At 38.2% G+C, this 26,344-nt stretch overlaps 1 protein-coding gene across 1 annotated transcript in view; it reads right to left on the reverse strand.

Moving 5' to 3' along the window:
- Positions 1-23,256: 23,256 nt before the first annotated feature.
- The window catches only part of LOC112239238 (GATOR complex protein WDR59-like), a 55,190-nt gene continuing 52,102 nt past the window's right edge, over positions 23,257-26,344 (reverse strand). The window contains 4 exon segments of the mRNA XM_042316262.1: positions 23,257-23,966; positions 24,642-24,784; positions 25,016-25,136; positions 26,289-26,344. The exon segment at positions 26,289-26,344 is cut by the window's right edge and continues 26 nt beyond it. Coding sequence (XP_042172196.1) covers positions 23,731-23,966; positions 24,642-24,784; positions 25,016-25,136; positions 26,289-26,344 — 556 coding nt within the window. The 3' untranslated portion in view covers positions 23,257-23,730.

Genomic DNA, 26,344 nt, shown 5'->3' on the forward strand with positions numbered 1-26,344 from the left:
TGTATTATGACAGACCAGCTAGATCTACTGCCTCAATTATAATATGACAGACCAGCTAGATCTACTGTCTCTTTTATATTTTGACAGACCAGCTAAATCTAATGTCTCTATTATATTATGAAAGACCAGTTAGATCTACTGCCTCAATTATAGTATGACAGACCAGCTAGATCTACTGTCTCTATTATATTATGACAGACCAGCTAGATCTACTGTCTCTATTATATTATGACAGACCAGCTAGATCTACTGTCTCTATTATATTATGACAGACCAGCTAGATCTACTGTCTCTATTATATTATGACAGACCAGCAAGATCTACTGTCTCTATTATATTATGACAGACCCGCTAGATCTGCTGTCTATATTATATTGTGACATACGAGCTAGATCTACTGTCTCTATTATATTATGGCAGACCAGCTAGATCTACTGTCTCTATTATATTATGACAGACCAGCTAGATCTACTGTCTCTATTATATTATGACAGACCAGCTAGATCTACTGTCTCTATTATTTTATGACAGACCAGCTAGATCTACTGTCTCTATTTATATTATGACAGACCAGCTAGATCTACTGTCTCTATTATATTATGACAGACCAGCTAGATCTACTGTCTCTATTATATTATGACAGACCAGCTAGATCTACTGTCTCTATTATATTATGACAGACCAGCTAGATCTACTGTCTCTATTATATTATGACAGACCAGCTAGATCTACTGTCTCTATTATATTATGACAGACCAGCTAGATCTACTGTCTCTATTATATTATGACAGACCAGCTAGATATACTGTCTCTATTATATTATGACAGACCAGCTAGATCTACTGTCTCTATTATATTATGACAGACCAGCTAGATCTACTGTCTCTATTATATTATGACAGACCAGCTAGATCTACTGTCTCTATTATATTATGACAGACCAGCTAGATCTACTGTCTCTCTATTATATTATGACAGACCAGCTAGATCTACTGTCTCTATTATATTATGATAGACCAGCTAGATCTACTGTCTCTATTATATTATGACAGACCAGCTAGATCTACTGTCTCTATTATATTATGACAGACCAGCTAGATCTACTGTCTCTATTATATTATGGCAGACCAGCTAGATCTACTGTCTCTATTATATTATGACAGACCAGCTAGATATACTGTCTCTATTGTATTATGACAGACCAGCTAGATCTACTGTCTCCTATTATATTATGACAGACCAGCTAGATCTACTGTCTCTATTATATTATGACAGACCAGCTAGATCTACTGTCTCTATTATATTATGACAGACCAGCTAGATCTACTGTCTCTATTATATTATGACAGACCAGCTAGATCTACTGTCTCTATTATATTATGGCAGACCAGATAGATCTGCTGTCTCTATTATATTATGGCAGATGAGCTAGATCTACTGTCTTTATTATATTTTGACAGACCAGATAGATCTGCTGTCTCTATTATATTATGGCAGACCAGCTAGATCTGCTGTCTCTATTATATTATGGCAGACCAGACTAGATCAACTTTCTCTATTATATTATGACAGACCAGCTAGATCTGTCTCTGTCTCTATTATATTATGACAGACCAGCTAGATCTACTTTCTCTATAATATTATGACAGACCAGCTAGATCTACTGTCTCTATTATATTATGACAGACCAGCTAGATCTACTGTCTCTATTATATTATGGCAGACCAGCTAGATCAACTTTCTCTATTATATTATGACAGACCAGCTAGATCTACTGTCTCTATTATATTATGACAGACCAGCTAGATCTACTGTCTCTATTATATTATGACAGACCAGCTAGATCTACTGTCTCTATTATATTATGACAGACCAGCTAGATCTACTTTCTCTATATTATGACAGACCAGCTAGATATACTGTCTCTATTATATTATGACAGACCAGCTAGATCTACTGTCTCTATTATATTATGGCAGACCAGCTAGATCTACTGTCTCTATTATATTATGACAGACCAGCTAGATCTACTGTCTCTATTATATTATGACAGACCAGCTACATCTACTGTCTCTATTATATTATGACAGACCAGCTGATATACTGTCTCTATTATATTATGCAGACCAGCTAGATCTACTGTCTCTATTATATTATGGCAGACCAGCTAGATCTACTGTCTCTATTATATTATGACAGACCAGCTAGATCTACTGTCTCTATTATATTATGACAGACCAGCTAGATCTACTGTCTCTATTATATTATGACAGACCAGCTAGATCTACTGTCTCTATTATATTATGACAGACCAGCTAGATCTACTGTCTCTCTATTATTATGACAGACCAGCTAGATCTACTGTCTCTATTATATTATGTCAGACCAGCTAGATCTACTGTCTCTATTATATATGACAGACCAGCTAGATCTACTGTCTCTATTATATTATGACAGACCAGCTAGATCTACTGTCTCTATTATATTATGACAGACCAGCTAGATCTACTGTCTCTATTATATTATGACAGACCAGCTAGATCTACTGTCTCTATTATATTATGACAGACCAGCTAGATCTACTGTCTCTATTATATTATGACAGACCAGCTAGATCTACTGTCTCTATTATATTATGACAGACCAGCTAGATCTACTGTCTCTATTATATTATGACAGACCAGCTAGATCTACTGTCTCTATTATATATTAGACCAGACCAGCAGATCTACTGTCTCTATTATATTATGACAGACCAGCTAGATCTACTGTCTCTATTATATTATGACAGACCAGCTAGATCTACTGTCTCTATTATATTATGACATACCAGCTAGATCTACTGTCTCTATTATATTATGACAGACCAGCCAGATCTGCTGTCTCTATTATATTATGACAGACCAGCTAGATCTACTGTCTCTATTATATTATGACAGACCAGCTAGATCTACTGTCTCTATTATATTATGACAGACCAGCTAGATCTACTGTCTCTATTATAATATGACAGACCAGCTAGATCTACTGTCTCTATTATATTATGACAGACCAGCAAGATATACTGTCTCTATTATATTATGACAGACCAGCTAGATCTACTGTCTCTATTATATTATGACAGACCAGCTAGATATACTGTCTCTATTATATTATGACAGACCAGCTAGATCTACTGTCTCTATTATATTATGACAGACCAGCTAGATCTACTGTCTCTATTATATTATGACAGACCAGACCAGACCAGCTAGATCTACTGTCTCTATTATATTATGACAGACCAGCTAGATCTACTGTCTCTATTATATTATGACAGACCAGCTAGATCTACTGTCTCTATTATATTATGACAGACCAGCTAGATCTACTGTCTCTATTATATTATGACAGACCAGCTAGATCTACTGTCTCTATTATATTATGACAGACCAGCTAGATCTACTGTCTCTATTATATTATGACAGACCAGCTAGATCTACTGTCTCTATTATATTATGACAGACCAGCTAGATCTACTGTCTCTATTATATTATGACAGACCAGCTAGATCTACTGTCTCTATTATATTATGACAGACCAGCTAGATCTACTGTCTCTATTATATTATGGCAGACCAGCTAGATCTACTGTCTCTATTATATTATGACAGACCAGCTAGATCTACTGTCTCTATTATATTATGACAGACCAGCTAGATCTACTGTCTCTATTATATTATGACAGACCAGCTAGATCTACTGTCTCTATTATATTATGACAGACCAGCTAGATCTACTGTCTCTATTATATTATGACAGACCAGCTAGATCTACTGTCTCTATTATATTATGACAGACCAGCTAGATCTACTGTCTCTATTATATTATGACAGACCAGCTAGATCTACTGTCTCTATTATATTATGACAGACCAGCTAGATATACTGTCTCTATTATATTATGACAGACCAGCTAGATCTACTGTCTCTATTATATTATGATAGACCAGCTAGATCTACTGTCTCTATTATATTATGACAGACCAGCTAGATCTACTGTCTCTATTATATTATGACAGACCAGCTAGATCTACTGTCTCTATTATATTATGACAGACCAGCTAGATCTACTGTCTCTATTATATTATGACAGACCAGCTAGATCTACTGTCTCTATTATATTATGACAGACCAGCTAGATCTACTGTCTCTATTATATTATGACAGACCAGCTAGATCTACTGTCTCTATTATATTATGACAGACCAGCTAGATCTACTGTCTCTATTATATTATGACAGACCAGCTAGATCTACTGCCTCTATTATATTATGACAGACCAGCTAGATCTACTGTCTCTATTATATTATGACAGACCAGCTAGATCTACTGTCTCTATTGTATTATGACAGACCAGCTAGATCTACTGTCTCTATTATAATATGACAGACCAGCTAGATCTACTGTCTCTATTATATCATGACAGACCAGCAAGATATAATGTCTCTATTATATTATGACAGACCAGCTAGATTTACTGCCTCTATTATATTATGACAGACCAGGTAGATCTCCTGTCTCTATTATATTATGACAGACCAGCTAGATATAATGTAACTATTATAACATGACAGACCAGCTAGATCTACTGTCTCTATTATATTATGACAGACCAGCTAGATCTACTGTCTCTATTATATTATGACAGACCAGCAAGATCTACTGTCTCTATTATATTATGACAGACCAGCTAGATCTACTGTCTCTATTATATTATGACAGACCAGCTAGATCTACTGCCTCTATTATATTATGACAGACCAGCTAGATCTACTGTCTCTATTATATTATGACAGACCAGCTAGATCTACTGTCTCTATTATATTATGACAGACCAGCTAGATCTACTGTCTCTATTATAATATGACAGACCAGCTAGATACTGTCTCTATATATTGTGACAGACCAGCTAGATCTACTGTCTCTATTATATTATGACAGACCAGCTAGATCTACTGTCTCTATTATATTATGACAGACCAGCTAGATCTACTGTCTCTATATATTATGACAGACCAGCTAGATCTACTGTCTCTATTATATTATGACAGACCAGCTAGATCTACTGTCTCCATTATATTATGGCAGACCAGCTAGATCTACTGTCTCCATTATATTATGGCAGACCAGCTAGATCTACTGTCTCTATTATATTATGACAGACCAGCTAGATCTACTGTCTCTATTATATTATGACAGACCAGCTAGATCTACTGTCTCTATTATATTATGACAGACCAGCTAGATATACTGTCTCTATTATATTATGACAGACCAGCTAGATCTACTGTCTCTATTATATTACGACAGACTATCTAGATCTACTGTCTCTATTATATTATGGCAGACCTGCTAGATATACTGTCTCCATTATATTATGACAGACCAGCTAGATCTACTGCCTCTTGAATATTATGACAGACCAGCTAAATCTACTGGCTCAATTATATTATGGCAGACCTGCTAGATATACTGTCTCTATTATATTATGACAGACCAGCGAGATATACTGTCTCTATTATATTATGGCAGACCTGCTAGATATACTGTCTCTATTATATTATGACAGACGAGCTAAATCTGCTGTCTCTATTATTTTATGACAGACCAGCTAGATCTACTGTCTATTATAGTATGACAGACCAGCTAGATCTACTGTCTCTATTATATTATGACAGACCAGCTAGATCTACTGTCTCTATTATATTATGACAGACCAGCTAGATCTACTGTCTCTATTATATTATGACAGACCAGCTAGATCTACTGTCTCTATTATATTATGACAGACCAGATAGATCTACTGTCTCTATTATATTATGGCAGACCAGCTAGATCTACTGTCTCTATTATATTATGACAGACCAGCTAGATCTACTGTCTCTATTATATTATGACAGACCAGCTAGATCTACTGTCTCTATTATATTATGACAGACCAGCTAGATCTACTGTCTCTATTATATTATGACAGACCAGCTAGATCTACTGTCTCTATTATATTATGACAGACCAGCTAGATCTACTGTCTCTATTATATTATGACAGACCAGCAAGATCTACTGTCTCTATTATATTATGACAGACCAGCTAGATCTACTGTCTCTATTATATTATGACAGACCAGCTAGATCTACTGTCTCTATTATATTATGACAGACCAGCTAGATCTACTGTCTCTATTATATTATGACAGACCAGCTAGATCTACTGTCTCTATTATATTATGACAGACCAGCTAGATCTACTGTCTCTATTATATTATGACAGACCAGCTAGATCTACTGTCTCTATTATATTATGACAGACCAGCTAGATCTACTGTCTCTATTATATTATGACAGACCAGCTAGATCTACTGTCTCTATTATATTATGACAGACCAGCTAGATCTACTGTCTCTATTATATTATGACAGACCAGCAAGATATACTGTCTCTATTATATTATGACAGACCAGCTAGATCTACTGTCTCTATTATATTATGACAGACCAGCTAGATATACTGTCTCTATTATATTATGACAGACCAGCTAGATCTACTGTCTCTATTATATTATGACAGACCAGCTAGATCTACTGTCTCTATTATATTATGACAGACCAGCTAGATCTACTGTCTCTATTATATTATGACAGACCAGCTAGATCTACTGTCTCTATTATATTATGACAGACCAGCTAGATCTACTGTCTCTATTATATTATGACAGACCAGCTAGGTCTACTGTGTCTATTATATTATGACAGACCAGCTAGATCTACTGTCTCTATTATATTATGGCAGACCAGCTAGATCTACTGTCTTTATTATATTTTGACAGACCAGCTAGATCTACTGTCTCTATTATATTATGACAGACCAGCTAGATCTACTGTCTCTATTATATTATGGCAGACCAGCTAGATCTACTGCCTATTTTATATTGTGACAGACCAGCTAGATCTACTGTCTCTATTATATTATGACAGACCAGCTAGATCTACTTTCTCTATTATATTATGACAGACCAGCTAGATCTACTGTCTCTATTATATTATGACAGACCAGCTAGATCTACTGTCTCTATTATATTATGACAGACCAGCTAGATCTACTGTCTCTATTATATTATGACAGACCAGCTAGATCTACTGTCTCTATTATATTATGACAGACCAGCTAGATCTACTGTCTCTATTATATTATGGCAGACCAGCAAGATATGTCTCTATTATATTATGACAGACCAGCTAGATCTACTGTCTCTATTATATTATGACAGACCAGCTAGATCTACTGTCTCTATTATATTATGACAGACCAGCTAGATCTACTGTCTCTATTATATTATGTCAGACCAGCTAGATCTACTGTCTCTATTATATTATGACAGACCAGCTAGATCTACTGTCTCTATTATATTATGACAGACCAGCTAGATCTACTGTCTCTATTATATTATGACAGACCAGCTAGATCTACTGTCTCTTTTGTATTATAACAGACCAGCTAGATCTACTGTCTCTATTATAATATGACAGACCAGCTAGATCTACTGTCTCTATTATATTATGACAGACCAGCTAGATCTACTGTCTCTATTATATTATGACAGACCAGCTAGATCTACTGTCTCTATTATATTATGACAGACCAGCTAGATCTACTGTCTCTTTTATAATATGACAGACCAGCTAGATCTACTGTCTCTATTATATTATGACAGACCAGTTAGATCTACTGTCTCTATTATATTATGACAGACCAGCTAGATCTACTGTCTCTATTATATTATGACAGACCAGCTAGATCTACTGTCTCTATTATATTATGACAGACCAGCTAGATCTACTGTCTCTATTATATTATGACAGACCAGCTAGATCTACTGTCTCTATTATATTATGACAGACCAGCAAGATCTACTGTCTCTATGTCTCTATTATATTATGACAGACCAGCTAGATCTACTGTCTCTATTATATTATGACAGACCAGCTAGATCTACTGTCTCTATTATATTATGGCAGACCAGCTAGATCTACTGTCTCTATTATATTATGACAGACCAGCTAGATCTACTGTCTCTATTATATTATGACAGACCAGCTAGATCTACTGTCTCTATTATATTATGACAGACCAGCTAGATCTACTGTCTCTATTATATTATGACAGACCAGCTAGATCTACTGTCTCTATTATATTATGGCAGACCAGCTAGATCTACTGTCTCTATTATATTATGACAGACCAGCTAGATCTACTGTCTCTATTATATTATGACAGACCAGCTAGATATACTGTCTCTATTATATTATGACAGACCAGCTAGATCTACTGTCTATTATATTATGGCAGACCAGCTAGATCTACTGTCTCTATTAAATTATGGCAGACCAGCCAGATCTGCTGTCTCTATTATTTTATGACAGAGCAGCTAGATCTACTGTCTCTATTATATTATGACAGACCAGCTAGATCTACTGTCTCTATTATATTATGACAGACCAGCTAGATCTACTGTCTCTATTATATTATGACAGACCAGCTCAGATCTACTGTCTCTATTATATTATGACAGACCAGCTAGATCTACTGTCTCTATTATATTATGACAGACCAGCTAGATCTACTGTCTCTATTATATTATGACAGACCAGCTAGATCTACTGTCTCTATTATATTATATAGATCTCTACTGTCTCTATTATATTATGACAGACCAGCTAGATCTACTGTCTCTATTATATTATGACAGACCAGCTAGATCTACTGTCTCTATTATATTATGACAGACCAGCTAGATCTACTGTCTCTATTATATTATGACAGACCAGCTAGATCTACTGTCTCTATTATATTATGACAGACCAGCTAGATCTACTGTCTCTATTATATTATGACAGACCAGCTAGATCTACTGTCTCTATTATATTATGGCAGACCAGCGAGATCTGCTGTCTCTATTATATTATGACAGACCAGCTAGATCTACTGTCTCTATTATATTATGACAGACCAGCTAGATCTACTGTCTCTATTATATTATGACAGACCAGCTAGATCTACTGTCTCTATTATATTATGCAGACCAGCTAGATCAGTCTCTATTATATTATGCAGACCAGCTAGATCTACTGTCTCTATTATATTATGACAGACCAGTCTCTATTATATTATGACAGACCAGCTATATCTACTGTCTCTATTATATTATGACAGACCAGCTAGATCTACTGTCTCTATTATATTATGACAGACCAGCTAGATCTACTGTCTCTATTATATTATGACAGACCAGCTAGATCTACTGTCTCTATTATATTATGACAGACCAGCTAGATCTACTGTCTCTATTATATTATGACAGACCAGCTAGATCTACTGTCTCTATTATATTATGACAGACCAGCTAGATCTACTGTCTCTATTATATTATGACAGACCAGCTAGATCTACTGTCTCTATTATATTATGACAGACCAGCTAGATCTACTGTCTCTATTATATTATGATAGACCAGCTAGATCTACTGTCTCTTTTGTATTATAACAGACCAGCTAGATCTCCTGCCTCAATTATAATATGACAGACCAGCTAGATCTACTGTCTCTATTGTATTATGATAGACCAGCTAGATCTACTGTCTCTATTATATTATGACAGACCAGCTAGATCTACTGTCTCTATTATATTATGACAGACCAGCTAGATCTACTGTCTCTTTTATATTTTGACAGACCAGCTAAATCTAATGTCTCTATTATATTATGAAAGACCAGTTAGATCTACTGCCTCAATTATAGTATGACAGACCAGCTAGATCTACTGTCTCTATTATATTATGACAGACCAGCTAGATCTACTGCCTCTATTATAATATGACAGACCAGCAAGATATACTGTCTCTATTATATTATGACAGACCAGCTAGATCTACTGTCTCTATTATATTATGACAGACCAGCAAGATCTACTGTCTCTATTATATTATGATAGACCAGCTAGATCTACTGTCTCTATTATATTATGACAGACCAGCTAGATCTACTGTCTCTATTATATTATGGCAGACTAGCTAGATCTACTGTCTCTATTATACTTTGGCTGACCAGCTAGATCTACTGTCTCTATTATATTATGGCAGACCAGCTAGATCTACTGTCTCTATTATTTTATGACAGAGCAGCTACATCTACTGTCTCTATTATATTATGACAGACCAGCTAGATCTACTGTCTCTATTATATTATGACAGACCAGCTAGATCTACTGTCTCTATTATATTATGACAGACCAGCTAGATCTACTGTCTCTATTATATTATGTCAGACCAGCTAGATCTACTGTCTCTATTATATTATGATAGACCAGCAAGATATAATGTCTCTATTATATTATGACAGACCAGCTAGATCTACTGTCTCTATTATATTATGATAGACCAGCTAGATCTACTGTCTCTATTATATTATGACAGACCAGCTAGATCTACTTTCTCTATTATATTATGACAGACCAGCTTGATATACTGTCTCTATTATATTATGACAGACCAGCTTGAGATACTGTCTCTATTGTATTATGACAGACCAGATAGATCTGCTGTCTCTATTATATTATGACAGACCAGATAGATCTACTGCCTCAATTATAATATGACAGACCAACTAGATCTACTGTCTCTATTATATTATGACAGACCAGCTAGATCTACTGTCTCTATTATATTATGATAGACCAGCTAGATCTACTGTCTCTATTATATTATGATAGACCAGCTAGATCTACTGTCTCTATTATATTATGACAGTCCAGCAAGATATACTGTCTCTGTTATATTATGACAGACCAGCTAGATCTACTGTCTCTATTACATTATGACAGACCAGCAAGATATACTGTCTCTATTATATTATGACAGACCAGCTAGATCTGCTGTCTCTATTATATTGTGACAGACCAGCAAGATATAATGTCTCTATTATATTATGACAGACCAGCTAGATCTACTTTCTCTATTATATTATGACAGACCAGCTTGATATACTGTCTCTATTATATTATGACAGACCAGCTTGATATACTGTCTCTATTATATTATGGCAGACCAGATAGATCTGCTGTCTCTATTATATTATGGCAGATGAGCTAGATCTACTGTCTTTATTATATTTTGACAGACCAGATAGATCTGCTGTCTCTATTATATTATGGCAGACCAGCTAGATCTGCTGTCTCTATTATATTATGGCAGACCAACTAGATCAACTTTCTCTATAATATTGTGACAGACCAGCTAGATCTGCTGTCTCTATTATATTATGGCAGACCAGCTAGATCTACTTTCTCTGTAATATTGTGACAGACCAGCTAGATCTACTGTCTCTATTGTATTATGACAGACCAGCTAGATCTACTTTCTCTATTATATTATGGCAGACCAACTAGATCAACTTTCTCTATAATATTGTGACAGACCAGCTAGATCTGCTGTCTCTATTATATTATGGCAGACCAGCTAGATCTACTTTCTCTGTAATATTGTGACAGACCAGCTAGATCTACTGTCTCTATTGTATTATGACAGACCAACTAGATCAACTTTCTCTATAATATTGTGACAGACCAGCTAGATCTGCTGTCTCTATTATATTATGGCAGACCAGCTAGATCTACTGTCTCTATTATATTATGGCAGACCAGCTAGATCTACTGTCTCGATTATATTATGGCAGACCAGCTAGATCTACTGTCTCTATTATATTATGACAGACCAGCTACATTTACTGGCTCTATCATATTATGACAGACCAGCTGATATACTGTCTCTATTATATTATGGCAGACCAGCTAGATCTACTGTCTCTATTATATTATGGCAGACCAGCTAGATCTACTGTCTCTATTAAATTATGACAGACCAGCTAGATCTACTGTCTCTATTATATTATGACAGACCAGCTAGATCTACTGTCTCTATTATATTATGACAGACCAGCTAGATCTACTGTCTCTATTATATTATGACAGACCAGCTAGATCTACTGTCTCTATTATATTATGACAGACCAGCTAGATCTACTGTCTCTATTATATTATGAAAGACCAGCTAGATATACTGTCTCTATTATATTATGACAGACCAGCTAGATCTACTGTCTCTATTATATTATGGCAGACCAGCTAGATCTACTGTCTCTATTATATTATGGCAGACCAGCTAGATCTACTGTCTCTATTATACTATGGCAGACCAGCTAGATCTACTGTCTCTATTATATTATGGCTGACCAGCTAGATCTACTGTCTCTATTATATTATGACAGACCAGCTAGATCTACTGTCTCTATTATATTATGACAGACCAGCTAGATCTACTGTCTCTATTATATTATGATAGACCAGCTCAATATACTGTCTCTATTATATTATGACAGACCAGCTAGATCTACTGTCTCTATTATATTATGACAGACCAGCTAGATCTACTGTCTCTATTATATTATGACAGACCAGCTTGATATACTGTCTCTATTGTATTATGACAGACCAGATAGATCTGCTGTCTCTATTATATTATGACAGACCAGCTAGATCTACTGTCTCTATTATATTATGGCAGACCAGCTAGATCTACTGTCTCTATTATATTATGACAGACCAGCTAGATCTACTGTCTCTATTATATTATGACAGACCAGCTAGATCTACTGTCTCTATTATATTATGACAGACCAGCTAGATCTACTGTCTCTATTATATTATGACAGACCAGCTAGATCTACTGTCTCTTTTATATTATGACAGACCAGCTAGATCTACTGTCTCTATTATATTATGACAGACCAGCTAGATCTACTGTCTCTCTATTATATTATGACAGACCAGCTAGATCTACTGTCTCTATTATATTATGACAGACCAGCTAGATCTACTGTCTCTATTATATTATGACAGACCAGCTAGATCTACTGTCTCTATTATATTATGACAGACCAGCTAGATATACTGTCTCTATTATATTATGACAGACCAGCTAGATCTACTGTCTCTATTATATTATGACAGACCAGCTTAGATATACTGTCTCTATTATATTATGACAGACCAGCTAGATATACTGTCTCTATTATATTATGACAGACCAGCTAGATCTACTGTCTCTATTATATTATGACAGACCAGCTAGATCTACTGTCTCTATTATATTATGGCAGACCAGCTAGATCTACTGTCTCTATTATATTATGACAGACCAGCTAGATCTACTGTCTCTATTATATTATGACAGACCAGCTAGATCTGCTGTCTCTATTATATTATGGCAGACCAGCTAGATCAACTTTCTCTATAATATTGTGACAGACCAGCTAGATCTACTGTCTCTATTGTATTATGACAGACCAGCTAGATCTACTTTCTCTATAATATTATGACAGACCAGCTAGATCTACTGTCTCTATTATATTACGAAAGACCAGCTAGATCTACTGTCTCTATTATATTATGGCAGACCAGCTAGATCTACTGTCTCTATTATATTATGGCAGACCAGCTAGATCTACTGTCTCGATTATATTATGACAGACCAGCTAGATCTACTGTCTCTATTATATTATGACAGACCAGCAAGATATAATGTCTCTATTATATTATGACAGACCAGCTAGATCTACTTTCTCTATTATATTATGACAGACCAGCTTGATATACTGTCTCTATTATATTATGACAGACCAGCTTGATATACTGTCTCTATTATATTATGACAGACCAGCTTGATATACTGTCTCTATTGTATTATGGCAGACCAGATAGATCTGCTGTCTCTATTATATTATGGCAGATGAGCTAGATCTACTGTCTTTATTATATTATGACAGACCAGATAGATCTGCTGTCTCTATTATATTATGGCAGACCAGCTAGATCTGCTGTCTCTATTATATTATGGCAGACCAACTAGATCAACTTCTCTATAATATTGTGACAGACCAGCTAGATCTACTGTCTCTATTGTATTATGACAGACCAGCTAGATCTACTTTCTCTATAATATTATGACAGACCAGCTAGATATACTGTCTCTATTATATTATGAAAGACCAGCTAGATCTACTGTCTCTATTATATTATGACAGACCAGCTAGATCTACTGTCTCTATTATATTATGACAGACCAGCTAGATCTACTGTCTCTATTATATTATGACAGACCAGCTAGATCTACTGTCTCTATTATATTATGACAGACCAGCTAGATCTACTGTCTCTATTATATTATGAAGACCAGCTAGATCTAATGCCTCAATTATAATATAACAGACCAGCAAGATATACTGTCTCTATTATATTATGACAGACCAGCTAGATCTACTGTCTCTATTATATTATGATAGACCAGCTAGATCTACTGTCTCTATTGTATTATGATAGACCAGCAAGATATAATGTCTCTATTATATTATGACAGACCAGCTAGATCTACTTTCTCTATTATATTATGACAGACCAGCTTGATATACTGTCTCTATTATATTATGACAGACCAGCTTGATATACTGTCTCTATTGTATTATGACAGACCAGATAGATCTGCTGTCTCTATTATATTATGGCAGACCAGCTAGATCTGCTGTCTCTATTATATTATGGCAGATGAGCTAGATCTACTGTCTTTATTATATTTTGACAGACCAGATAGATCTGCTGTCTCTATTATATTATGGCAGACCAGCTAGATCTGCTGTCTCTATTATATTATGGCAGACCAACTAGATCAACTTTCTCTATAATATTGTGACAGACCAGCTAGATCTACTGTCTCTATTGTATTATGACAGACCAGCTAGATCTACTTTCTCTATAATATTATGACAGACCAGCTAGATCTACTGTCTCTATTATATTATGAAAGACCAGCTAGATCTACTGTCTCTATTATATTATGACAGACCAGCTAGATATACTGTCTCTATTATATTATGACAGACCAGCTAGATCTACTGTCTCTATTATATTATGACAGACCAGCTAGATCTACTGTCTCTATTATATTATGACAGACCAGCTAGATCTACTGTCTCTATTATATTATGACAGACCAGCTAGATCTACTGTCTCTATTATATTATGACAGACCAGCTAGATCTACTGTCTCTATTATAATATGACAGACCAGCTAGATCTACTGTCTCTATTATATTATGACAGACCAGCTAGATCTACTGTCTCTATTATATTATGACAGACCAGCTAGATCTACTGTCTCTATTATATTATGACAGACCAGCTAGATCTACTGTCTCTATTATATTATGACAGACCAGCTAGATCTACTGTCTCTATTATATTATGGCAGACCAGCTAGATCTACTGTCTCTATTATATTATGGCAGACCAGCTAGATCTACTGTCTCTATTATATTATGACAGACCAGCTAGATCTACTGTCTCTATTATATTATGACAGACCAGCTAGATCTACTGTCTCTATTATATTATGACAGACCAGCTTGATATACTGTCTCTATTGTATTATGACAGACCAGATAGATCTGCTGTCTCTATTATATTATGGCAGACCAGCTAGATCTGCTGTCTCTATTATATTATGGCAGATGAGCTAGATCTACTGTCTCTATTATATTATGACAGACCAGCTTGATATACTGTCTCTATTGTATCATGACAGACCAGATAGATCTGCTGTCTCTATTATATTATGGCAGACCAGCTAGATCTACTTCTCTATAATATTATGGCAGACCAGCTAGATCTACTGTCTCTATTCTATTATGACAGACCAGCTAGATCTACTGTCTCTATTATATTATGACAGACCAGCTAGATATACTGTCTCTATTATATTATGAAAGACCAGCTAGATCTACTGTCTCTATTATATTATGACAGACCAGCTAGATCTACTGTCTCTATTATATTATGACAGACCAGCTAGATCTACTGTCTCTATTATATTATGACAGACCAGCTAGATCTACTGTCTCTATTATATTATGACAGACCAGCTAGATCTACTGTCTCTATTATATTATGGCAGACCAGCTAGATCTACTGTCTCTATTATATTATGGCAGACCAGCTAGATCTACTGTCTCTATTATATTATGGCAGACCAGCTAGATCTACTGTCTCTATTATATTATGACAGACCAGCTAGATCTACTGTCTCTATTATATTATGACAGACCAGCTAGATCTACTTTCTCTATTATATTATGACAGACCAGCTAGATCTACTGTCTCTATTATATTATGACAGACCAGCTTGATATACTCTCTCTATTATAGTATGACAGACCAGCTAGATATACTGTCTCTATTATATTATGACAGACCAGATAGATCTACTGTCTCTATTATATTATGGCAGACCAGCTTGATATACTGTCTCTATTATATTATGACAGACCAGCTTGATATACTGTCTCTATTGTATTATGACAGACCAGATAGATCTGCTGTCTCTATTATATTATGGCAGACCAGCTAGATCTGCTGTCTCTATTATATTATGGCAGACCAACTAGATCAACTTTCTCTATAATATTGTGACAGACCAGCTAGATCTACTGTCTCTATTGTATTATGACAGACCAGCTAGATCTACTTTCTCTATAATATTATGACAGACCAGCTAGATATACTGTCTCTATTATATTACGAAAGACCAGCTAGATCTACTGTCTCTATTATATTATGACAGACCAGCTAGATCTACTGTCTCTATTATATTATGACAGACCAGCTAGATCTACTGTCTCTATTATATTATGACAGACCAGCTAGATCTACTGTCTCTATTATAATATGACAGACCAGCTAGATCTAATGTGTCTATTATATTATGGCAGACCAGCTAGATCTACTCTCTCTATTATATAATGGCAGACCAGCTAGATCTACTGTCTCTATTATATTATGACAGACAAGCTAGATCTACTGTCTCTATTATAATATGACAGACCAGCTAGATATACTGTCTCTATTATATTATGACAGACCAGCTAGATCTACTGTCTCTATTATATTATGACAGACCAGCTAGATCTACTGTCTCTATTATATTATGACAGACCAGCTAGATCTACTGTCTCTATTATATTATGACAGACCAGCTTGATATACTGTCTCTATTATATTATGGCAGACCAGCTAGATCTACTTTCTCTGTAATATTGTGACAGACCAGCTAGATCTACTGTCTCTATTGTATTATGACAGACCAACTAGATCAACTTTCTCTATAATATTGTGACAGACCAGCTAGATCTGCTGTCTCTATTATATTATGGCAGACCAGCTAGATCTACTGTCTCGATTATATTATGGCAGACCAGCTAGATCTACTGTCTCGATTATATTATGACAGACCAGCTACATTTACTGGCTCTATCATATTATGACAGACCAGCTTGATATACTGTCTCTATTATATTATGGCAGACCAGCTAGATCTACTGTCTCTATTATACTATGGCTGACCAGCTAGATCTACTGTCTCTATTAAATTATGGCTGACCAGCTAGATCTACTGTCTCTATTAAATTATGTCAGACCAGCTAAATCTACTGTCTCTATTGTATTATGATAGACCAGCAAGATATAATGTCTCTATTATATTATGACAGACCAGCAAGATCTACTGTCTCTATTATATTATGATAGACCAGCTCAATATACTGTCTCTATTATTTTATGACAGACCAGCTAGATCTACTGTCTCATTATATTATGATACACCAGCAAGATATAATGTCTCTATTATATTATGATAGACCAGCTAGATCTACTGTCTCTTTTATATTATGATAAACCATCAAGATATAATGTCTCTATTATATTATGACAGACCAGCTAGATCTGTCTCTATTATATTATGATAGACCAGCTCAATATACTGTCTCTATTATATTAAGACAGACCAGCTTGATATACTGTCTCTATTATATTATGACAGACCAGCTAGATCTACTGTCTCTATTATATTATGACAGACCAGCTAGATCTACTGTCTCTATTATATTATGGCAGACCAGCTAGATCTACTGTCTCTATTATATTATAACAGACCAGCTAGATCTACTGTCTTTATTATATTATGACAGACCAGATAGATCTGCTGTCTCTATTATATTAAGACAGACCAGCTTGATATACTGTCTCTATTATATTATGACAGACCAGCTAGATCTACTTTCTCTATTATATTATGACAGACCAGCTAGATCTACTGTCTCTATTATATTATGACAGACCAGCTTGATATACTGTCTCTATTGTATCATGACAGACCAGATAGATCTGCTGTCTCTATTATATTGTGGCAGACCAGCTTGATCAACTTTCTCTATAATATTGTGACAGACCAGCTAGATCTACTGTCTCTATTGTACTATGACAGACCAGCTAGATCTACTGTCTCTATTATATTATGACAGACCAGCTAGATCTGCTGTCTCTATTATATTATGGCAGACCAGCTTGATCAACTTTCTCTATAATATTATGATAGACCAGCTAGATCAACTGTTTCTATTATATTATGATAGACCAGCTAGATCAACTGTCTCTATTGTATTATGATAGATCAGCAAGATATGTCTCTATTATATTATGACAGACCAGCTAGATCTACTTTCTCTATTATATTATGACAGACCAGCTAGATCTACTGTCTCTATTATATTATGACAGACCAGCTAGATCTACTGTCTCTATTATATTATGTCAGACCAGCTAGATCTACTGTCTCTATTATATTATGACAGACCAGCTAGATCTACTGTCTCTATTATATTATGTCAGACCAGCTTGATCAACTGTCTAAATGATATTATAACAGACCAGCTAGATCTACTGTCTCTATTATATTATGGCAGACCAGCTAATCTACTGTCTCTATTACATTATGACAGACCAGCTAGATCAACTGTCTCTATTATGATAAGAAAGACCAGCTAGATCTACTGTCTCTATTATAGTATGGCAGACCAGCTAGATCTACTGTCTCTATTATACTATGGCAGAAAAGGTGGATATACTGTCTCTATTATATTATGGCAGACCAGCCAGATCTGCGGTCTCTATTATATTATGACAGAGCAGCCAGATCTGCTGTCTCTGTCTCTATTGTATTATGACAGACCAGATAGATATACTGTCTCTATATTAGTATGGCAGGCCAGCTAGTTCTACAGTCTCTATTATATTATTGCAGACCAGCTAGATCTAATGTCTTAATTATATTATTGCACACCAGCTAGATCTGCTGTTTCTATTATATTATTGCAGACCAGCTAGATATACTGTCTCTATATTATGACAGACCAGCTACATCTACTTTCTCTATTAAATTTGGACAAACCAGCTAGATCTACTGCCCCTATTATAGTATGGCAGACCAGCTAGATCTACTGTCTTAATTATATTATGGCAGACCAGCTAGATCTACTGTCTCTATTATATTATGTCAGACCAGCTAGATCTACTGTCTCTATTATATTATGACTGAAAGACCAGCTAGATCTACTGACTCTATTATATTATGGCAGACCAGCTAGATCTACTGTCTCTATTATATTATGGCAGACCAGCTAGATCTACTGTCTCTATTATATTATGACAGACCAGCTACATTTACTAGTCTCTATTATATTATGACAGACCAGCTTGATATACTGTCTCTATTATATTATGGAAGACCAGCTAGATCAACTTTCTCTATAATATTGTGACAGACCAGCTAGATCTACTGTCTCTATTGTATTATGACAGACCAGCTAGATCTACTTCTCTATTATATTGTGACAGACCAGCTAGATCTACTGTCTCTATTATATTATGACAGACCAGCTAGATATACTGTCTCTATTATATTACGAAAGACCAGCTAGATATACTGTCTCTATTGTATTATGACAGACCAGATAGATCTGCTGTCTCTATTATATTATGGCAGATGAGCTAGATCTACTGTCTCTATTATATCGTATAATAGCTGTTTTCGTTTTTGCTATCTTGTTTCTAACAGCATTAGTCCAAACAGAAACAAACCTATGTCTGTCTCTCTCTCTGCTCTCTCTCTGCTCTCTCAAACTCTCTGTCTCTCTCTGTCCTCTCTCTCTCGCAAACAGCCCATTAGTCCAAACCTATGTCTGTCTCTCTCTGTCTCTCTCTGTCTCTCTCTCGCTAACAGCCCATTAGTCCAAACCTATGCTCACCAAGTTTCATCTTCGAAGTCTTTTCTGTTTAGGAGAAATGGCCATGTCGTGATTGGTGATGTTTTGTACATTTGCAATATGAATCCATTCGCCATCTGCTGGAATTTACCAGGACAGCAGAAAAATGACCAAAATTAGAAAATGTTATAAAACGGAAACCGAATGTCAGAGACTTCCCGGAAGATCTGGCCCTGGTGCACGGCCCGCCGCCGTCTGCGAATTTAAAAACATTTGCGGACGTCTAGTAAGGGACCGTGCATTTGCAATATGGAGATTATCATCGATCATACAGTGAATGCCAAAAAGTGTCCTTCAGGTATGGAAGGACACACAAATAACTGCTTTTGATACAATCGATCACCACATTCTTTTGGAGAGATTGGGAACCCAAAATTGGTCTACACGGACACATTCTGGCCTGGTTAAGATCTTATCTGTCGGAAAGATATCAGTTTGTCTCTGTGGATGGTTTGTCCTCTGACAAATAAACGGTTAATTTTGGTGTTCCTCAAGGTTCCGTTTTAGGAACACTATTGTTTTCACTATATATTTTACCTCTTGGTGATGTTATACATAATGTTAACTCACTGCTATGAGGATGATACACAGCTGTACATTTCGATGAAACATGCTGAATCCCCAAAATTGCCATCCCTGGAAGCCTGTGTTTCAGATATTTATTTTACCTTTATTTAACCAGGCAAGTCAGTTAAGAACAAATTCTGATTTTCAATGACTGCCTAGGAACAGTGGGTTAACTGCCTGTTCAGGGGCAGAACAACAGTTTTTTACCTTGTCAGCTCGGGGATTCGATCTTGCAACCTTTCGGTTACAAGTCCAACGCTCTAACCACTTGGCTACCTGCCATAAGGCAGTGGATGGTGGCAATTTTTCTACTTTTAAACTCGGACAAAACAGAGATGCTAGTTCTAGGTCCCAAGAAACAAGTATATCTTCTGTTGAATCTGACAATTAATCTTGATTGTTGTACAGTCGTCTCAAATAAAACTGTGAAGGACCTTGGCGTTACTCTGGACCGACTCTGGGCCAAGTTTCACGGACAGCTTTTTTCCCCATCTACAATACATTGCAACTGTCCTATTAGTACTCAGCATTAGGAGAGGACCAGTAACTGTCCTATTAGTACTCAGCATTGGGAGAGGACCAGTAACTGTCCTGTTAGTACTCAGCATTAGGAGAGGACCAGTAACCGTCCTGTTAGTACTCAGCATTGGGAGAGGACCAGTAACTGTCCTATTAGTACTCAGCATTGGGAGAGGACCAGTAACTGTCCTGTTAGTACTCAGCATTAGGAGAGGAGGAGAGTTGTATTCAGCATTTCACTGTGAGGTCTACTACACCTGTTGTATTCAGCATTTCACTGTGAGGTCTACTACACCTGTTGTATTCAGCATTTCACTGTGAGGTCTACTACACCTGTTGTATTCAGCATTTCACTGTAAGGTCTACTACACCTGTTGTATTCATCATTTCACTGTGAGGTCTACTACACCTGTTGTATTCAGCATTTCACTGTGAGGTCTACTACACCTGTTGTATTCATCATTTCACTGTGAGGTCTACTACACTTGTTGTATTCGGTGCATGTCACAAATAAAATCAGATTTTTAAAATATATATATTTTTAATTTTACCCCTTTTTCTCCCCAATTTCGTGGTATCCAATTGTTTTTAGTAGCTACTATCTTGTCTCATCGCTACAACTCCCATACGGGCTCGGGAGAGACGAAGGTCGAAAGTCACGCGTCCTCCGATACACAACCCAACCAAGCCACACTGCTTCTTAACACAGCGCGCATCCAACCCGGAAGCCAGCCGCACCAATGTGTCGGAGGAAACACCGTGCACCTGGCAACCTTGGTTAGCGCACACTGCACCCGGCCAGACAGAGGAGTCGCTGGTGTGCGATGAGACAAGGACATCCCTTCCGGCCAAACCCTCCCTAACCCGGACGACGCTAGGCCAATTGTGGGTCGCCTCACGGACCTCCCGGTCGCGGCCGGCTGCGCGAACCCAGAGTCTCTGATGGCACAGCTGGCGCTGCAGTACAGCGCCCTTAACCACTGCGCCACCAAGGAGGCCACAATAAAATCAGATGTGATTATGGCATGAATATATCTGCTATCCATGGCACCATACAGTTGTTGCATACCTTTCATACTAAGTGACAGGCAAGAGTTTCAGACAACAACAGTTTGTATTCAATCAGATGTTTATTGTGTGGGGGAACATCTAGTCAAGGCATTAAGGCCTTCATAACAACCTCTACCTCAGCATTACATTGTACAACCTCTCCAGACCACAGCGTTCCAGGACTAAATGAATGGACTGCTGTTTGTGTGTGTGTGTGTGTACATGTGTTTTAGTAGGGTTAAACGTACGTCAAACCCCCTGCTTTTAGACGTATGTGTGTGTGTGTGTGTGTGTATATATGTGTGTGTGTGTGTGTGTGTGTCTGCATCAGTCTGTGTCTCAGCGACTCTCTCAGAAGGTGCTCTGTAGCAGACAGTGACAGTATGTGTGTGTGAGTCTGCATCAGTCTGTGTCCCAGCGTCTCTCTCAGAAGGTGCTCTGTAGCAGACAGTGTATATGTGAGTCTGCATCAGTCTGTGTCTCAGCGTCTCTCTCAGAAGGTGCTCTGTAGCAGACAGTGTGTATGTGAGTCTGCATCAGTCTGTGTCTCAGCGTCTCTCTCAGAAGGTGCTCTGTAGCAGACAGTGTGTGTGTATGTGAGTCTGCATCAGTCTGTGTCTCAGCGTCTCTCTCAGAAGGTGCTCTGTAGCAGACAGTGTATATGTGAGTCTGCATCAGTCTGTGTCCCAGCGTCTCTCTCAGAAGGTGCTCTGTAGCAGACAGTGTGTGTGTATATATGTGTGTATATGTGTGTGAGTCTGCATCAGTCTGTGTCCCAGCGTCTCTCTCAGAAGGTGCTCTGTAGCAGACAGTGACAGTATGTGTGTGTGAGTCTGCATCAGTCTGTGTCCCAGCGTCTCTCTCAGAAGGTGCTCTGTAGCAGACAGTGTATATGTGAGTCTGCATCAGTCTGTGTCTCAGCGTCTCTCTCAGAAGGTGCTCTGTAGCAGACAGTGTATATGTGAGTCTGCATCAGTCTGTGTCCCAGCGTCTCTCTCAGAAGGTGCTCTGTAGCAGACAGTGTATATGTGAGTCTGCATCAGTCTGTGTCCCAGCGTCTCTCTCAGAAGGTGCTCTGTAGCAGACAGTGTGTGTGTATATATATATGTGTGTATATGTGTGTATATGTGTGTGAGTCTGCATCAGTCTGTGTCCCAGCGTCTCTCTCAGAAGGTGCTCTGTAGCAGACAGTGTATATGTGAGTCTGCATCAGTCTGTGTCTCAGCGTCTCTCTCAGAAGGTGCTCTGTAGCAGACAGTGTATATGTGAGTCTGCATCAGTCTGTGTCTCAGCGTCTCTCTCAGAAGGTGCTCTGTAGCAGACAGTGACAGCCGCAGCCTGTGGGACATTCGTCCTGTGTTCTGAACCACTCCATCATGTGGGAGGTGTGCCCCCCGTGACCACAACTCAGACAGAAGTTAGAGGAGCCTCGGACAGCCACGTGACAGATGGCACACTGGAAGGTGAAGCGCTTACACACAGCACACTGAGTCCCCCGCACCTGGCTACGACAATGGCAGCAGTACACACCAAACTCTGAAGAGAGAGGAGGAGAAGAAGGAGAGGGGAGGAAAGGGGAGAGGAGGTGGTGGAGAGAGGGGGGAGGAGGAGAGAGGAGGTGGTGGTGAAGGAGAGGGGTGGATGGAGAGAAGGGGGAGAAGTTAGAGGAGAAGAAGGGAGGGGAGGAGGAGAGGAGTTGGATGGAGAGAGGAGGGAGGAAGAGGAGAGGGGGTGGATGGAGAGAGGAGGGAGGAGGAGGAGAGGGGGTGGAAGGAGAGAAGAGGGAGGAGGAGAGAGGGGGTAGATGGAGAGAGGAGGGAGGAGGAGGAGAGGGGGTGGATGGAGAGAAGAGGGAGGAGGAGGAGAGGGGGTAGATGGAGAGAGGAGGAGGAGAGGGGTTGGATGGAGAGAAGAGGGAGGAGGAAGAGAGGGGTTGGATGGAGAGAAGAGGGAGGAGGAGGAGAGGGATGGGTAGATAGGAGAGAGGAACCAAATGGAGGTAATAATACAATCTATCTAGGAGGAGGATACCATCTATCTAGGAGACTCACCATCTATCTAGGAGACTCACCCTGGGATACCATCTATCTAGGAGACTCACCATCTATCTAGGAGACTCACCCTGGTATACTATCTAGCTAGGAGACTCACCCTGGTATACCATCTATCTAGGAGACTCACCCTGGGATACCATCTATCTAGGAGACTCACCGATGCCTTTGTGCGGTTCAGGAGGACAGGATGTAAACTTGAGGACCTCGGCTCTCTTGTCCTTCAGACCCCATCGATGGAGGATCTCCCCGTAACACTTCTTAAAGTCATCAAACTGCATGGTGTTGGCTGGGTCCAGCAGCCTGAGAGGGTAGAGAGAGAACCGGAGATCTAGAACAGATAAGAGACTGTCCCATGTTCCTATTGGTGCTGGTTCAGAACCGGTCCTAGGTAAGATGGCCGACATGTTGGTCCATTCTGACGCAGACATCAGCCTCTCTGTTGTTTCTCGTGTATGTCTATGAAGAAAACATTGGGTTGTCTTTGTTTATGTGTGCTTTTCTAACGTCTAATTCTGGACTCGACTCAATGACCTTTTATTCATGTCGTGTTGTTCTCTCTCTCGCTCGCGGGGGTCTGTGTACATCTGGTTGGCGTAGCGATAGTCGTCAGGTGAGGACTCCCCCAAGGGAGGGACCTGCTCCGGGTCTCGACCTAATGAAATAGACAGATCTCCTTTTACACAGATGGCTACATGTCATTGACACTGGGTATCTATGGAGAATATTAGCAGGTTAGACTGTATGTTCCACAGGAAGCAGCAGGTTAGACTGTATGTTCCACAGGAAGCAGCAGGTTAGACTGTATGTTCCACAGGAAGAGCAGGTTAGACTGTATGTTCCACAGGAAGCAGCAGGTTAGACTGTATGTTCCACAGGAAGCAGCAGGTTAGACTGTATGTTCCACAGGAAGCAGCAGGTTAGACTGTATGTTCCACAGGAAGCAGCAGGTTAGACTGTATGTTCCACAGGAAGCAGCAGGTTAAACTGTATGTTCCACAGGAAGCAGCAGGTTAGACTGTATGTTCCACAGGAAGCAGCAGAAATGACTATGTTCCACAGGAAGCAGCAGGTTAGACTGTATGTTCCACAGGAAGCAGCAGGTTAGACTGTATGTTCCACAGGAAGCATCAGGTTAGACTGTATGTTCCACAGGAAGCAGCAGGTTAAACTGTATGTTCCACAGGAAGCAGCAGGTTAGACTGTATGTTCCACAGGAAGCATCAGGTTAGACTGTATGTTCCACAGGAAGCAGCAGGTTAGACTGTATGTTCCACAGGAAGCAGCAGGTTATATTAAATCATGACTCTCCCATGTTCCCTAACAGTTATGAAAGTCGACTGGTGATTAGGACACTTCTTTAGGTCAGAAACTCATCAGGACAAAAATAGTGTACTTCAGTATAGGGATTAGGGTGTAGGCTCTGACCTAAATTAGTGCACTATACATTCAGCAGTATGTGATCACCCCTTTATATTAGTGAATTTGGCTATTTCAGCCACACCCGTTGCTGACAGGTATATAAAATTGAGCACACAAGCCATGCAATCTCCATAGACAAACATTGGCAGTAGAGTGGTGGGAAGCCTTCCCAGAAGAGTGGAGGCTGTTATAGCAGCAAAGGGGGGGACCAGCTCCATATTAATACCCATCCTTTTTGAATGAGCTGTTGGATGAGCAGGTGTCCACATACTCTTGGTCATGTAGTGTACTAGTGAACAGGGTGCTAGTTGGGTCTTGGCACCTCTTCTGGGGTCACTGAGTTCATACCATAAACAGCCTTTTATTCTCATCCCGGGTTACATACCGATGCTCCAGGTAGTGGTGGTGGTGGAGTCTGAGGTGCTGTAACAGGAGCCTGAC

The sequence above is a fragment of the Oncorhynchus tshawytscha genome, unplaced genomic scaffold (assembly GCF_018296145.1).
Source record: "Oncorhynchus tshawytscha isolate Ot180627B unplaced genomic scaffold, Otsh_v2.0 Un_contig_4953_pilon_pilon, whole genome shotgun sequence".
In the NCBI taxonomy this organism is placed as follows: Eukaryota; Metazoa; Chordata; class Actinopteri; order Salmoniformes; family Salmonidae; genus Oncorhynchus; species Oncorhynchus tshawytscha.